Source organism: Microtus oregoni, unplaced genomic scaffold (genome assembly GCF_018167655.1).
Source record: "Microtus oregoni isolate MIOR12 unplaced genomic scaffold, Mior012 000011F_ref0000422, whole genome shotgun sequence".
Classification (NCBI taxonomy): Eukaryota; Metazoa; Chordata; class Mammalia; order Rodentia; family Cricetidae; genus Microtus; species Microtus oregoni.
The window spans coordinates 48,648,050-48,665,815 of record NW_024543070.1 but is presented as its reverse complement, the minus strand read 5'-3'; the positions used below and the strand labels follow the sequence as shown (position 1 = coordinate 48,665,815).

The 17,766-nt window shown below is 48.5% G+C and overlaps 1 protein-coding gene across 2 annotated transcripts in view; it reads right to left on the bottom strand.

The window, feature by feature from the left end:
* Positions 1-17,766, bottom strand: part of Spock1 (SPARC (osteonectin), cwcv and kazal like domains proteoglycan 1) — a 458,837-nt gene that overhangs the window by 260,948 nt on the left and 180,123 nt on the right. The window contains exon 3 of one of the 2 annotated variants that reach the window (XM_041660006.1): positions 1,629-1,637. The exons of the other annotated variant lie outside the window; for it this stretch is intronic. Within the exon in view, the coding sequence (XP_041515940.1) occupies positions 1,629-1,637 (9 nt within the window). The remainder of the gene's footprint in view (positions 1-1,628; positions 1,638-17,766) is intronic. 2 annotated transcript variants of the gene reach the window in all.

Genomic DNA, 17,766 nt, shown 5'->3' with positions numbered 1-17,766 from the left:
TTAAAGCCAACTCCAAGGAAAAGCTGGGGGCAGAGTCAATCAAAAGCACCCAAGTGCCGTGGCTCTGGAGATGAAGATGAGGGGTAATTTATTACAGACAACAGCTTCAGATGCCACAGATCAAAGACACTGAGTGCACATGAAACAGATAATTTCTCCCTCATACATATTTTAGCTAAACTGTTTGAACCCTGCAGATCCATCTGAAGATCACCTGAGACAATACAAATTACCAGCCTGGAACGTAAATGAGGGCCTCATTTATCTGGACCAGGGGTGAACCAGGAAGCCGTGAGCAGAGGAAGCAAGGTACAGAGAGGGCAAAACAGTCCGTGCAGGGTCTTCTGCAGGGCCACTGTCAATCAACAGACAAAGGTGTCTCTCTGTCCTAGGAACATAGCATTTCTGAGTTACTAGCTTCTCAGAGGGAGGCTGGCTTTGCTGAGCACACACCCGTGAAAAGACCCATGAAGGACGGGAGTCAGATGTTCTGAAGGTGACTCAACACAAACCAGGTCACCCCCCTTTCACGCCAATTGACTGGGTAGAGTAGCAAGGAGGTAGGTTGTTGGGGTTAGAGGTTTCTCTAAACTGGCTAATAGAAGTAAGTTCTAGACCAGGCTTTTGTAAGGCTGTCTATTGTGCAACTGGACACTTCCCTATGCACAGGGATAATGCCTGCTAGTCAACCCACTATATGATACAAAGTCACTCCTCTGCTGGGAAATGATATAGCCCCCCATGCAGCCACCTCACCCCTGAGCTGTGTTCTGTTACATCTTTAAACCAGCAACATGCTCTTGGTGTATCTATCCTCTGCCAAGCCTGCCCCTACCAGCACCAAGGAATAGTCCCCATGGGGACCCTGAATGAGATGGTCAACTGATCACCCAGTCTAGATTGGATGGAGAATTGAACCATCTTAAACATCACTCATGGGGCTTGGGTTGACCAGGGACAGGAGCTGTGTGCTGGACCACATTTCAGTGTGCATGTAGGCTCTGCCCCTACAACACATACACACATGCCTGGGCATAGGTGACGTCTGAGCTGGGGTAGTCTTACCTGCCTATTCCCTGGGGCATCACTCAACAGCACATGATAAAGTCTTGATAAATCGCTTCATATATAAGACGGCCGATCTAGCTTTAAGAGCACTGCAGCCCCTGAGAAATTCCCATAACTATTAGGTATGTGTAGACACAGGTGGGTGGATGTTTGTATACAAACTCTAAATCACTTTCACCCTGAATAGAGCTATTCTTTGATAAATTGGTCTGACATTTGGTGTAAAGTCCTGCAGGCTTTAGACAGAATGATTTAGAAAATAACAATGTGGGTTTCTCCGCTCTTTCAATAAATAACCCACCAGTAAAATACAGATAATAACTGACAATCGTACTTGTAGTGTAACTAATGAGAAAAAATAACACAGTCAATGGACTGTTTATATACATTTGATAAATTACATCCCTCACATATACCCATGAGAAACAAGCGTCTATATTCCTGGTTGGCTGAATACAAGCAAATATTTAACATGAGATTAAAGATCTGAGATACAATTTACATTTTATTTTGCAACTATTTTGATACTATGTCTACATACGTTTGAAAGCAAAACCTACCTCAACTTCCTGAGTCCGAAAGCATAATGAATGGGAAAAAATAAAAGAATCACATCAAACAATGAGAAGGAATGTACACATTTTTGATAAATGCATCAAAATTTCAAAACACTATAAAGGTCATAGCCAGTTATTTTAAGCCGCCTACCATCACACCTTTGCTAAGGTCCATCACCCACAGAGCCCACGGGGAAAGGCTTAGGTAAAAAGGTAATGACTGGGAGGTGGGGGCATGTCTCAGTTATCTGTGCACACTGCAGGAGAATTAGCAGAACTCTGATGAAACCCAGACACTCACCCACTGTTCCCATCTGCAGGAATGTCAAATGACTCATTGCCTGCAACAGCAGCCCAATCAATAAACATCCCAAGACAACAACAAAGGCCAAGAACAACAGAGCTTCTGAATTTCCAAAAAGGCATCATTTGCCCTGAAGCTCCAGCACTGCTGGAGGGGACTTCAAACATAGGGTCATGGACCTTGGGAAATACATGAGGTGAGTAGGATTGACTCATCTTCCTCCCACACTCCCCCACCTCCCCACCCCTGCTTCCCTGCCAATTAGAGTTGCCACTGCCTTAATGAGCTCTCCCTTCTCAGGGACTGAATGTCTCTATTGAGCCATTCAGACTGGGGTGCCAAGGTATTATTTGCCCAAACAGAAAAGGGAAGTGTGTGTGTTCTTCCTTCTCCCAACTGTGTTCTATATCCGTTCTTATGTTCTTCTGCTGTGGTGATATCTTGTTTGTAATCTAACAAATAAAGCTTGCCTGAAGATCAGAGTACAGAACTAAACCACTAGTTAGCCATAGAGGCCAGGCAGTTGGTGGCACACACCTTTAATCCCAGCAGAGGCAGACAGACCTCTGTGAGGTCAAGGCCACCCTGGTTACACAAGATTGCTCCAGTCTAAAAGAGAAACAGAACCAGGTGGTGATGGCTTACACCTTTAATCCCAGTATTTAGGAATCACATGTCTTTAATTCCGACACTAGGAAGGTGCAGACAGGAAGGAATATGGCTGGGTGGAGAGAGGAATATAAGGCAGGAGGAGAGAGGAACTGAGGGCATTCAGTCTGAGGATTGTAGAGACAGGATACCCCATTCGATCCCAGCATTTCATAGGGGTAAGAAGTAGTGACTGTCTTCTCTGCTTCTCTGATCTTTCAGCTTTCACCCCCTAATATCTGACTCCAGGTCTTTATTAGTAAGACCAATTAGAATTCGTGCTACATTCTGCTGATGCAAATGATGAAAAGGGTCCTTGGTATACACTCAAATTGAACCACAGGGCAAGACCAATGCCACCCAGAACCTTGTCCTCCCCAGCAAGGCTGCCAGGTTGTCTGAGCTAATGAAAGGCAGTCTTGTCAATATCCAGGGAAGAGAGAAATCAGTACCATGTACTCAAAGGTAGCAGGAGCTAGGGCAGGCTTTGAACCGGGTGTGGGTTTGAGTTCCTGCTCCAGCAAGTCTTAGCTGAGTGGCCTTGTAACATATGCTGGCCTCTCTGAGTCATGTTCCTTCTCCATGAAATGAGATCACTGGTACCTACCTTGAAGATGCTCTTAGAGCCTTACCATGATCACCGTACCCAGCATGGCGGGCATCCAGAAATAACAAGCCACAGGCAAATGCTCTCATGCCTGCTTCTAGAACTTTACATCAGTGAGCTACCCCAGGGATGTAGGGACCAGCAGGGCCTATGGAAATGGCTTGTTTAAAATTTCTATGATGTGACTTCTCGCTAGACTTGACGGAATGGAGACCAATTATAATGGAAAATAATGACAAAATATTTTCAATGTGGGCTCTTTTACTAGTCTCCAGCATGAAGAAAACAATTCAGTGTGACCTGGAAACATGAGTTGCGGGTCTACCTCTAAAGATCACGCCCCCCCTCTAAGGTCCAGTGACCCTCATCTAGAGAACAGAGCTGTCTAGCAGAAAGAGACAGAATTATGACGCTGGACTGCTCTCTACTTCACAGCATACACACCCTAAGATGTTTCAATTATGATTTACTGTCTCCTAACACAGAGACCAGGCTGCGATGGGCAAAATTCCTATGTAGTCAGTGATTCGCATACTGAATGCAGATGAAGGGTCCCTGAAAGTCCCTGTGCCACCGACACACCAAACAAAGCCCTTGCTGTCTTGGAGCATGAAAACATCACACCCCAGAAAGCACAAAGGCTAACTGGCTCGAGACTCAGTCTTGTCCGGGTATCACAGATTCCTGATAGCTCCCCACTCCTGACTACCAGGCCTCTAGGAACATGCTTCCACTGGAGGGGTGGCTTGGCATTCAGGAGCACTTGCTGCTCTTGCAAAGGACCTAAGTTTGGTTCCCAGCTCCCACATGAACAGCTCATAGCCTACAACTCCAGTTCCAGGAGAAGCCAATGCCCTCTTCTGGCCACTGCTAGTACTACATGCACATGATGCAGAATACTCATTCAAGCCGATTTCTATCCTACCCTGGAGAGGCTGACTAGGGGACCAAGTTTATCATGACGTCACCCAGCATGGGATTTTTTTAAAGAGCATCCTCGATGGTTATAATTTAGCCCTCAATAGGACAAAGGAAATAGGCCAAACACTAATTCAATCAGAGCAAAGGTAACAGAGGGAAAGTCAGGGCCACCACAGATGGCACACATACCAGCCACAGAACACTGGAGGTCCTCTGCCCAGCTTCTAGGGCCTCCCTGCCTCCCACAAGCACTGCCAGCTCTTCTCCACAGGCTCCAACAGTAACCATCTAAAGAGTAAAACCCAGAGTGGCTAGCCCTGCTAACAGAGCCCCTAGGGCCCGGTCCCTGCAGGCCCCCGCTAGCTCACTACAGTCACACTCCAGCCCGTAGGCTTCCTTCCAGGCAGGAGTGAATGCTTTGGTTTTATCTTTTACTGAAACAGGACAAAATCTGCTTAACTTCCAAAACGCTGCCCGTGCTGTCCACTCGCCACCTGAAAACATACTCCCCGCCGTCCCTAGGTTACCTTCCCTCACTCCATCCAGCTCACTGCAATGCTGCTTGTCCCAGAAGCCCATGGGTACCTGACCGACTTGCTGCTAGCCTTGGAAACCCACACTCTTCCTAGCTCTGTGGCACCTGACCGATCTACAGCCCACAATGCAGCATCGGCTGCTCTTCTGTGGTTCCACAGAGGCCAGTCCCTGGGGCTGAGCCCCGGGGTGGCTTCACTGTGAGACCTTACTGCCAGCATGGCGCTTGTGTTTAAGACACCTAAGGATCAAGAGAGCCGGAATGAGTAGACGATGACCCCACCTCTGCCTGATTCCCTGGATGCTGCAGCTGCCCCATGTTTCTGCTTAGATTCAAGACCATGGGCTACGGGGCTGGAGTGGAGGATAATGAAATAGGCGCCTCCCTTTGGTGACTCCAACTGGGACCAACAAAGGGACCCGGGAAGCAGAATAATGACACAGGGAGGACTTGGGAGGACGGGTCAAGATGTGCAGCACTGGGGTGCTCCGTGGCATCCTTACCTCATGGCCAGCATCCCCAAATCATCAGGAACAAGCGGACTTTACTGCCTGTGGAAGTCGAAATCTGGTGTGTGTTGAATGAGACATGTTCCCCGTATATTTGAACACTTGATCTTTAGTTGATGGCTCCATTTAGGAAGAGTATGAGACCTTTAGGAACTTCAGCCTCAACAGAGGAACTATGTCACTGGGGTGGTGGGTGTGGAGAGTTTGAGGGATTATAGACTGGCCCCACTTCCTAGCTCCTCCTGTATATATGTCTTTATTCTCTATCACCTCTATCTCTAGCTTTCTCTAACTCTACATCTCTATCACCAATATATCTATCTCTATTCTATCTCTGTATATGTCTATCTCTGTCTCTATCATCTCATTCTATCTCTATTATCTCTATCTCTCTGTATTCTATATATCATCTATCTATCTATCTATCTATCTATCTATCTATCTATCTATCATCTGCCTGTCTGTCTGTCTATCTAACTATCTCTCCTGCAAGCAGATGAAATGTTCTCATCCAGTTTCCCCACCAGGATGGATTCTCTCTTCTGGAACCATAAACAAAAATACATAAATCCTCTCTTCTTTACATTGCTGTATGTTATGCTTCTTTATGTTGTCACAGCAAAAGAAAGGTCCAAGTGGGAGAAGGGTCAAGGCTTGGACCAAAATGAAGCCTACAGCAAAAGTTCAAATAAAAATTTAAGGCGGAAACTAATAGTGATCCTGCTGACTCAGGTAAGGGCCATCAAGTCTGAGTGGCCCAGTGCTGACCTGGCCAGACACTGTTTTATTTGACCCTTACGATAACTGTCTGAGACAGTACAATAAACAGCCGCACACCACAGGTACAGGCACTGCTGTTAGAAGGAGGTCGCATAGCTAGTGGGAAGGAGAAACCTGAACTTAGTGTTCACTTGACTTGAAGATCATGTTCTTGACAGAATGCAGCCTCCTTCAGCGGCACCACATAAGGGATGTAAAGAGTGGAGACACTGGAGGGGGCGTGGGCATGCCTGCTCTGTGGAGACACTGGAGAGGGGCATGGGCATGCCTGCTCTGTGGAGACAAGCACGCAGATCAGAGGCTTCCTACCAGTAAAGTGGGAAAACAGAAATCTATGCCTCACGAGGTCTTTGAGGGACGGGATAGCAATGCAACCTGTTAGTCCAGCCCCAGTAAGGCGGGCAGCAAGTCCCAGATTTCTGAACCTCACCTACCCAGGTTTAGCCTTCTTGGGCATAATGATGGCCTCTCGGGCCAAAAAGAGCAGCTTCAAGAGCCAGAAAGATGAGGTCGGAGAAATGTCCTGCACCTGTGAGTCCTGTGCTGCTGCTGACAGCTGCCATCCTGTCTAGGAGCCCCACTCAAAGTGGTGCGGACATCAAAACGCTGACCCAAAACCTGTGATGCTCTGACACACTCTCCCCTCTGGAAACCCACAGCCACAGAGTCTCTGAAGTGTCCACCTGCCACCCTATTCTTTCTGTTACAGCTCCTTCCAGCCCTCTGTTAGCCCTGCCACTTCCACAGTCTAGGGATAGCGATGAAGATTCCCTTCAATGGGTCCCTAAGCTGTCCTGCTTCCTATTGCCACTCTGCCAATGACACTGAGACCTGAGACCTTGTCACTGAAGCACTGATACAGCAAAGTCAACAAAGCCCCCAAATAGATCCTATCAAGGCCTTCTGTCCATTCCAAACCAGTGCCACAGCCAGGATGTGTGATTTCTTCTGTGAAATATGCAATGCATGCAGTGACGTTATTTCTGTCATGAGGTGGCCAGAGTAAACAAGCCTGCCAAAGGATAGCCTCACACTCTTGACCCATACTTTTCCTCCATGATTACCAACAAGTTTCCATGAAGTAGAGCCTGAACACCCCTGCACTAAACCGGGACTCAGCGGGGGAGGGTAAGAATCTGCTGCGGGTGACTCAATGTTGTTTGCAGAATCCACACAGCTGCCAATGAAACCGGGGTCACAGAAACCTGTCACCCAAAAAGTATCAAGGCAACCCCATCAGGGGTGCAGCAGCTCTCCATCCCTAGAACACCCAGAGAAAAGATGCTGATAGGCTCGGGAGACTCAGGGACATGATCAGAGGCATCTCACTCAGACTCCACTACAGAGCGCAGAAGTATTTCTGTCATGTGGACAAGGCAGAGCCCAGAGAGCTCAAAGAGAATCTTTCTCATACCAAAATACAACACCCACAAGTTCCCCTGTAGGAATGTAACCCCAATATCTACACACTAGGCTAGTTCATCAATATCTAGCAACCCCGTTCTCCTCAGCTGGCTGCTATGGTTGGCCATGCTGGACACCAGACAGCACTGACAAGCCACCATGGGAGCAGCCCCATGCCCAGCTGCCTTCTAAACACACCCAGCTCTGTTATGGAGTCTAGGGAGCCCAGTGAGAGCCTAGGGACTGGTGGGAAAGTTCATTCTAAATGCACAATGATCATGTTGTATGTCTGCCCTAACACTGGACCAGAAAACAGATGTGAGGAACAGCTAACCCGTAAGTTTACGAAGCTTGTGATGCTCCAAGAGGAGAGAGAACCAAAAATGTAAGAATGCCTTACAAATGTACCTGACCAACATTGTCATTAGAGATAGCTGTAATAACCACAAGGGTGAAATCACTGATTATTATCACACATGCACATGAGTGCACACATGCACACACACAAGCACACACATGCACATGTGTGCACACACATGCACATGTGCGCGCGCACACACACACACACACACACACACACACACACGCTGCACACGTATATACACCCCAGGAAGCAGGGCAGTTTCTACTGAGAAAGACACAACCAGCTGGATCTCGAAGATCAAGGAAGATTCCAGATGCAGATTATGTGGGGTGCAGTGGAGGGTGGCTTGCACACAGTATGGAGCCAGCCCAAGTCCACATGCACAGTCTTTGGTGTGAATGTCCTCAGCTCAGGAGGATCAGAAAAAAGCCAGCGACTGCAGAACCCGGGGCAGTAACAGCAGAAGCTCTAGCCCATTCTGTTCAGTGTTCTCTGCACCTGCAGCCTGCTCCTGCCAGAGGACCAGGGAACTCCACAGCTACTGCAGATGCTGGTGAGGAACAGTGCACAGGACGGACACTACTATGAGGGCTTCCAGTGCAAGGCAGAGCACAGCCCCACCACCTGCCACCCCAGGGCGAACAAGCCCAAACTCCAACCTTTCTGATCCAATAGCAAGAGTCCCCACACTACCTGTTAAGAACATGTGTGAGTCATTATGAAACATGATGAGAGCCAACTGCCTGGCCACTGCTCCCCATCAAGAGGCACACTGCCAGCCAGCTGCACCTGCCCTGCATTAAATGCAGAAGTATCTACCCCTCCAAAGGGCAGCTTCCCAAGAGTGAGTGACACGCCATATGACCACACTATGGAAATCAAGACCCTGGAGGTACTGCTTCCAAACCTCAGACAGGAGCAGCAATGCATGCCTTGTTGCCCTCACCCAGGCTTCAAATGATCCTGCTGTGCCTGCAGAGAACAGGGCAGAGGAAAGTGGACAGCCTGGGTTCTCAGGCCCCCATCTTTTCAATCCAAAACCCTTCATGGTTTCAATTCAAACCCCTCAAGTGAGATCACTTCTGTGGTAACAGACACACCTATCAGGCCATGGGTTGCTTGTGTGTTGGGGGGTGGGAATGCACTCAGCCATTAAAGCACCGAATGATTTCTTGCCTTTTTATTCGTTTATTATTTGAAAACTGACAATCCAAGTCTCAGCTGTCTCAGAGTCTAAATGTGTCAAATAAGAAACCAAATATGCCCCAAGCTCTGTGTAAATACAGTCGTAGCATTTTATTCCCTGCCAGGGGCTGGAGCATGCGTAAGAATGGAAGCTGAAGCAGAGCAATTCCGCGATCGCTTGGATCTTTCTATTTGCACTCACACTTTAAGGCACTGGCGTGAACACAAGAAGTTATTATGTCTGAGATCCTTCGAGTCCCTTACCTAGTAAATAACTCATGAACCCTAAGAAGTAACTCCGCTGGTTTGTCCACATGATGGCCAGAACTATGAAGACATAAACTCCTGACGAACTCTCAAGAGCAAAGCATTCTCCATGTTACCGGCTCCTGGCAGTAGAACGGTGGAGGGAGGAGGGAGAAGCAGAAAACCAAGACACAAGGAAGAGAGCCAAGGACATGAACATTGCTAACTACATCCTTTCTCTCCCCCTGTAACGCACCTTCCCAATGCTCACCAATGGGACGGCCAGGCCCACTGACATGCTGGAGTCCAGGACAGCATGACTCATGCCAGAACCTATGGGCCACAGCATGTCTTCCACAGTCAAGTTCACAGTCACATGGTCTAGGGTCTCAACCACCTGACGGTGTGCTCACGGGCCATGAGAGAAGACAGGGAAATACGCACAAGGAAAACTCAAAATGGTGACAGTGGCTGTCAATGTTTGGGAAAACTGAGGTTTGAGGTTCCTTCCTGCTTCTGCTTTTAAAGATAATCTTTTTTTAAAAAAAAATGCTTTTAAAATGGAGACTAGCCGGGAGGTAGTGGTGCACACCTTTAATCCCAGCACTTGGGGAGGCAGAAGCAGGCAGTAATCCCAGCACTTGGGGAGGCAGAAGCAGGCAGTAATCCCAGCACTTGGGGGAGGCAGAAGCAGGCAGATCTCTGTGAGTTCAAGGTTAGCCTGGTCTACAAAAGCAAGTTCCAGGACAACCAAGGCTACACAGAGAAACCCTGTCTCATAAAAGTCAAAAGAAGACAACATGGACAGTTATCTGCTCGTTTCACTAATTTAAAGTCTTTGGGACTAGCAGAGTTGACGCAACACACCCCTTACATTATACTCCAAGGGATCTCCGCACTCAGAGAAATGAAATTATCTTGCCAAGATCCACACTCCCTTCAAAGCTTCACCTAAGATCCCTGTGGATTAGGAGCTGAGACTGTGACACACACACACCCATGCACCATGCAAGAATGAGGGCCCCTGGACCAAGTCAAAGAAAAGCCAAAAGAATTCCAAGGCAACCCAAGAAAAACACTGGCCTTTTCTCATGAGTTTGTTTCCAGGGTGGCAAAATGCTCCATCCATCCACTTATTCTTTTTATCCAGGCATTTCTGCTACCTCATTAAGAAAAGAAGGATATGGAAGAATCTGGGTTTGAACCTCAGCTCTCCTACCAGCCCAGACCTCATTATGCCTTCCCAAACAGGAGGGAGAAAGGTTCAGAGCTCATATCAGAAATCACACATTTGCTAATGGTGTATGACAAATCTACAACAAGCCTACGCTGCGGCTCTATTCAAAAAGGCAACCGAGCTGGAAACCTCATCCAGCGTAGCAGCGGGGCACACCAAACCACAGCTGGAACCAGAGGCATCTCATCAGGGCGGCCTGCTGGAATGGTTTGGCAGCAACACACAGCGTACTTCCCCATTGCCCAGCAATGCCTCAGAAGGCCGTTTCCCACACCTCTCTTTCTACAAAACTCAGCTCTTACCCCAGCTTGGAGCTAAAATCAAGGGTTCCGCTTCCCAGCCGGAAATCGGAATATATATAGGTTCCAGTGACAGTTTTTCTAAGTGGCAACTTCTTCTGTTATTTCTGCTGCCGTGGTATAAGTGACTTCACCTTTCCGTGCTCAGCTTCCTCATCTGAGTAATGAGGGTGCCAATACCATCAAGGTGCCTGGAAGCATGCCTACTGCTAGGTGCCCAGCATGTAGAATGGTCCAGAAATGGTGGTCGTGTTTTAATTGATCCCTGTTTATCCTCTGCTCCGAGCTGATAATGGAGTTTTATAAACATACTGCTGGCTTCCTCTGGATGGATGCTTCCGTGAGGCTCCAGAGATCTTTGAGAAATCAAATCTGGGTGACGGCTGCTTCAGAAAAGCAGCCGCCTATGCCCTGTGAGAAAGTGTAAATAAGGTGCCACTTAAGTAATCCCATTACTCGGCTTAACGTGTGTGATCCGGAGCCGCACGTGTGTGTGATGGATTTTGGATTATCTGTTGGCTGCCACTGCAGTCCATCCAACTGTCTCCAGGCATTCTGGCTGGGAATGGCTACATCAGCTTAGCTCCTGGTGGCCCTGAGCTCCTGCTGTAGGTGAGGCCAGGCTCAGGAAGAAGGAGGCAATGCCTTGTAATAAGGAGATAATACAAGCAGCATCCTTTGCTTGGAGAAGAGCTTCCAGGTTCTAAGTATTCATTATAGGGCCTTTCTTCAGCTCTCGGGGGCTTGCAGAACAGTGTGGGCTGCTAGCTCAGTCTCTCTTGCGCCTGTGTAGGAGTGGTACAACATTCTGCTTGGACACCAAGATACTGCCTGCACCAAAGGAACAAAGCAAGCACAACCACACTCAAGCCTGGCTCCTATAAGAAGGATCCCTGTTTCCTGGAGATCCATTTGACCAGAATCACTTGTGTATTTGTATGGACTTGTGCTTGGAGAGCTGTGGCCCTTCTAGAAGATTCTAGAACCTACCTATAGTCAGCAGATGTGGATTATTTAGAGGAAGGAGGCTAGAAAACTCCAAGGAAGGACTTAAGGCAGTAGTGGTCAACCTGTTGGTCGTGACCCCCTTGAGTGGGGTCACATATTAGATATCCTGCATGACAGATATTTATGATTTATAAGAGTAGTAAAATTATAGTTATGAAGTATCATAGTTGGGGGTCATCACAACATGAGGAATTATGTTAAAGGGCCCCAGCATTAGGAAGATTGGGAACCACTGATAAGGGCTGAGTTCTTGGTGACAGATCTAAGCTCTTGGAACCACACCAAGGTCTAGATTGTCAGCTTCGGGTGAACTGTGCTGGGCCCAACTCTGACTCAAGCAGTGACTCAGAACAGCTGTGGGTGGAACCTAAGCAGGTCCTTCTCAGAGGAAGCAAGAGCGTGGAAGGACCGAGATGGCTCCAAAGAAGCAGGGGGCTAAGCCCTCGAGGCTGAGATGGGAGCCCAGAGGCTGAGTGGAGAACTGTCTTGGAGAAAAGGAAGGTAACAGATACTGGGTTGGCCTTGCCCCAGAGTGCTATCAGGAGAAAGCCAGCAAAAGGGAAGGCCCTTGGGAGGTGGTGATCGCATAAGGGGAGAAAACATATATGCCGTTAGCTGCTTTGAGGCTGTCTGCTGGGGAGGGCTTCAGGGGACCCCTGTCCTCAGGGTTCCGCATGCGTGTGGTACAGCATTCAGCTAGAACAATGAGCACTGTCTTCTCTTTGGGGAAGGGGTGCAGGTTCAAAGATGCAACCAACTCTGTGACTTGGGAAAGGGGAGAAAGCATAGACTGAGAGCTCAGACTTGGCCACGTCTCATTGTCACACAAGATTTCTGTGTGGCCCTGGAGTAGAGCTGTTGCCTAGGGAAAGGACCTCAGAGGAATGTTCCTAATCAGATAGGTTCCACAGAGGCCGGCACTGGAGGGTGCCTGAAGAAGGCACAGCAGTCTACAAGGATCTAGCCTTGTCCTGAGAGGGTGCCTCCCCCAGCAGCTGCCCCAGATCTGCCCTGGGCAATGCCCCATCTGGCCACCAGCAGCATGGATGAACACATGCTAGAAAAGCCTGGGGATGAGCCAATGTCAGGGGTAAAGACAAATTTACTGTGACTTGCCTTCCAGCTGTCCCCATATTCCTATGTAACAATTATTCCTGGAAGACACAACTGGATGACACAGTAAGTGAGCAGTGAACGCACATAGGACCACAGCCACACAGGACCACGGCCACACAGGACCACGGCCACACTGGACCACAGCCGTGCAGACCTTCTGTGCTCATCAGGGCTGCCTTTCTTCTCTTTAGCTCTCCACCATCTACCTGGAAGCATAAATCTTCCTTACCATGTGAACCAGTCCCATGACAACAGCGGCAATTCATTACCAAGCCATTTTGGGTTATATTTCTCCAAGAAAATAAATAGTCAGTTTAAAGACCTTCAGAAAAATGTTCCACCAGTACTCTACTTAAGTGTGATTATTTATTAGGGTTATCAAGAGCCACTCACACCTGTGGGAGTGAGGAGCTTGGTATAGGCTCGAATGGCCGTCTGTGAGCTTTGTACTCACTGAGAAGTGGGAAAATGGCAGGAGACCCAGGACTCCGTGGGTCTCCACTAGGGACTTGGGACCGATCTCCACATTAGGCTCACATGGGTCTTAGTGGCTGATCTTGGTGATAGAAACCCTTGTCCCAGATGGCCAGGCAAATAAGACCCTGAGCAAAGTTATACGTCTGCTATCAGTGCCCTGTGTCCAGCTGATCACCACAGAAATCTAGTTCTGCCCTTGCTAGGTGGGGCTACTGGAATTTCCCTGGAAGGGCCAGGGAGCAACTATTTTAAGTTTCTGTGTTATGTCCCAACTGTCTCACATTCTTCTTTTAACAGCTCTGTCCCCACTCCCACCCCCACTCACCTTAATAACATGGAAACCTTGAACCCAGGGTCTCAGCTGGATTTGGCCTGCAAAACAGGCCTAAGCATTCTAAACATGGCAATTCTATGTTCAACTAAAACTATATTTGGATTATGATATAGGCTGTACTAGGGACCATATATTGCCTTGGCCATAGACTTTGCTCTTTGGGTCCTGGAGTCTCCACAGGGTTAGACTCTCACGGTCCCAGAGGGCTGGATACCATCTTCTCTCACACAGTAACCAAGCATAAGGAGCAAGGCTTCATCTCCCTGGACGGTTCCTCCTCTTGTTTCTCACTAAGGACCCGTGGTGACTTTAGTAGTGAGCCTCCCAGGAGGCAGAACTAGAAGAAGCAGTCTCACCAGGAGCCTGGCACAGGGATGAGGGCCAGGACAGAGTGGGAGGGAAGATGGGCAGAGGAAACCAGAGACAGGAGCCCAGCAACCCAGCTTCAGTCTATCATGGAATGCAAGTTTGCCTTTAACATCTAGACTGCTGGTTGCCTCACACAGATGGGAACAGACAGACAACCAACATTAAACCTGGTGTGAAGGGAGGGAGCAGACATTGCAAAGCAATGCTACACACATCCCACGCAATGGGCTGACTAAGCTCTGACCATTAAGGGCAGTCAAGAGGTAAGAAATGCCCCCTCCAAAAGCCTGAATTCTATTCTACAGGTGCTATCCTTCACCACAATGTGACAGAGACTTGGGTTTCTTGTGGGCTCCTCTACAGCCTGAACTCTCCCACACATAAATAGTTTCTGCCCCCAAAGCTTCCAGACAGAATCCCGTCTCCTGACTAACTGTATATCCTGAGACCTCGCTGCGGCTCAGACTTTCTGTTCTTAACCTGTAAGAGAGAAACTGAGGCAAATGTCATAGTGGCCCTCATTTCTGTGACAGTGCCAGGGACAGGTCTTCAGCCTCAAGGAGGCTGTCCCTCCGCCCTCCTTGCAGTCAGAGAACAACTCCACAGACCCCAGCGGTGACGACTGAGTTGAACTGTCAGGACTTAGCTCACAGACGAAAGAAACTGCGTTCATTTTCTTGTTCTCATCTCCAACTCCAGAGATGAGATGAGATTTTTTTCCTCAGCCGCCCCTGAAAGTTCCCGTGATTGTCCCCAGACAGACACTAGTGAGGAGAGAGAGAGAAGATTGCACTCCGCAATTACTACGCTCCGAACTCTCAGTCAGCCCATCTTCACGCTGCCATTGTGTTTGTGTCTACGGATGGCTGCTTCAGGCGGGGCGATCATTCCAGGGGCCCTTCACTACTGCAAAATGCTCAAACAGCAGTGTGGAAAATTACCCAAAAAAAACAGCTGTTTATGCTTGAGGCGGTACCTACACGGGGAGAGAAGCAATAGGTGGGCGGAAGCCACCAGGCATAAAATTGAGAAAATACTGTTTTCAAGTCAAACATGAAGGGACATCTCATTGAAAAGGTAATCAATACTTAAAATGGATCATGGAAAGACAGAACACCCTGGCTACAGAAAGAAAGGCTCCCAATAAGTCACCAGCAAACGACAAATAAATACCAAACTGTAACAGTTCAAGACGGGCTCATCGGCAACCCCCTGATTCTCTGCTTCCACGGTCCCAACTCCCCCAGGTGAACACGGGCGAGGTGTGGCTCACCACACAGTATCTCACTCATTTGCATCACTGTTGCCATGATACAACAATGATCAAAACCAAGTTGGAGAGGGCAGGGTTTATTTGGACTACCCTTCCAGCCAACCATCCATCACTGAGGGAAGTCAGGGCAGAGACAGGAACCCGGAGGCAGGAACTGAAGGAAAACATGGAGGTAATGCAGCTTCCTGACTTGCTCAGCTTTCTCGTACAGCCGAGGACAGATGACGACCAGTTTGTTGTTAACTGTTGAAGTCTATCGTGTTTCACCGAAACCCCTAGGTCCTCCTTTACCCCAGGAAGATAAGAAAGGATGCCTTTCTGGACAACCAGATGACCTTAAAAGGCACCGGGGACATAAGTCAATGTCACCGACACACTTCTGTGATGGAGAACAGAAGAACAAGAAGCTTCCCAATTTCTCAGAGTACTGAGCTTTGCATAGCCCAAGGCTCCAAGTGTGGCCTGATTGGCTGGAGCCATGCTGGAAAGCACAGGGACTCATCTTCCCCCAAGGAGAAGGGCTACAGAGTTCTAACCTGGAGCATCCAAAAAAACTCCCGAAAGCCTGAGCTCTACAGCCCATTGACTGTGGGATCCAGAGTGTCAGAGACCATCTCTTTCCAACTCGACTTCTAGAGTTCGCAAAGTCCTACCAGTATTCATCCATGCCAACCATTAACAAAAAGAGTAACCGATCTCAGGCGGAATCGCTGGTTAGTATCCGGCTCTCATCTGGGTTCATTTTGACCTGTCCCTCCTTTTCTTAACAAGGCCCACCCACTGCTTTAGCATTTCAGAGTTGAAAGGAGAAAGGGGATGTCTGGCCGACCTGGCCCTTTCCTTCAAACCCGAGCCATACTCTGTGTGGTCTGTCACAGTCTGGGCCCTACTGAATTTCTTTTAGAGAGCAACAACCCTAAACAAGGCAGGGGCAGATGAAGAAAGGCTCTTTTACAAAGAGGCAGAGATTTAGGGCAGAAGACCACACGCTTGTCAATAGGAAATGTGTCATCGGCTAAAGCACTTTACAGCTCAACAAAGCAGCGAGACCTGGCTCTCTCAGCTGCTTGCCTAAAACACGTAAAGGAGAAGCAAGCATCCTCTCCCTTGTGAAGATCACTGTGAGAAGATGCCTTTCATCAACTAGAACCACAGAGGTGGCTTGCAGACGGAAGGTATCAGACTTACACAAAGCCTTAGGACAGACAGACAGTTCAGAATGAGGCACGTGGGAGGTAGAGACAAGGCTCAGCAGTGAAGGGCACTCGCTGCTCTTCCAGAGGAGCCAACTTCAGTTCCCAGCACCCACGTTAGGTGACTCACAACTGTCTGTAACTAGCTCCAGGGCATTTGACACCCTCTCCTGGCCTCCGCAGACACTGCGCTCACAGGCACATATACATAATTAAAATAAGTGTTTTTAAAAGAATGGAAAAGAAGGTATGAACGATCACACTTCACAAAAGTAGATGCTCACAGGCCGGATCATACCAGGATGGCTGAAATCTGAACCCTGACCTGCTGGAACCTGTCCTCACTAACACTTGTGACAGTGTAAAGACACTCATACCCAAGAGCACAACTGCATATCAACACGATGGCACCCCTCAGAAGTGAGACGGGACACAAAAGGACAAACACAAGGAGGGCCAGCTACAACATGTTCACATGGCCCTCACCTGAACAGTCCAGATGTCTTCAGTGTGAAAGGAGCAGACAACAAACTAAGAAACGATCAGCGGCCACACACCAGAGAGGCATCTCCCGACCTGCTCCAGCATTGGGGGAGGCTGGGTACGAAAGAGTGAGGACTGGGGGAGGCTGGTACAAAAGAATGAGCATCAATATAAAGCCTGTTATTCCATTGAAAGGTTGACAATGGATCATATAACGGTAGGAACCTCCAGAAAGAAGTAGAGAAATAAAATGGGAAAATGGGGGCACTGACTCAGAAGTGTGTGTGTGTGTGCATGTGTGCGCAATGCAGGAAGGAGGGAATATGAGAAACAGTGTTTCCTTTGATATATGTAATCAGGCTCAGATTTACTGGGAAATAAAGGATTACACTCAGACATGGACAGCGCCATTGAGCCAGGGAAATCTCCACATGACAAAATGGACACATTTGCCTAGTGCCTGGTAAACCCCTGGAAAGGTACACTCAGAGGCAGCCAGAATCAGAGCCGTTGTCCAATATCAGCATGAAAAGATTGGGATGCCCGAAAGGCAAACTGTAAACTGCCACAGACTGTGACTGATGCGCGGTGGCTTCCTAACTGCTGGTGTGGGGTAGCATCATGGGATCTGTTTACATCCTTCACTCTTCTCCCACAGAAGCCCGGGCTGACCGGGCACTGAGGCTTGCCTGAGGTCACACACTAGAAAGAGGAGGAGCTTCGTTCGATTCAGCCCCTGTGGTCTTGCTCCAGAAGTCACATTCATAGCCACAAGCCCCTTTACTGTAGCACTACTCTTCCTCTTAGCCATGGAGGAAAACCAGGAAGTCAGAGAACTGTGGGGACCTC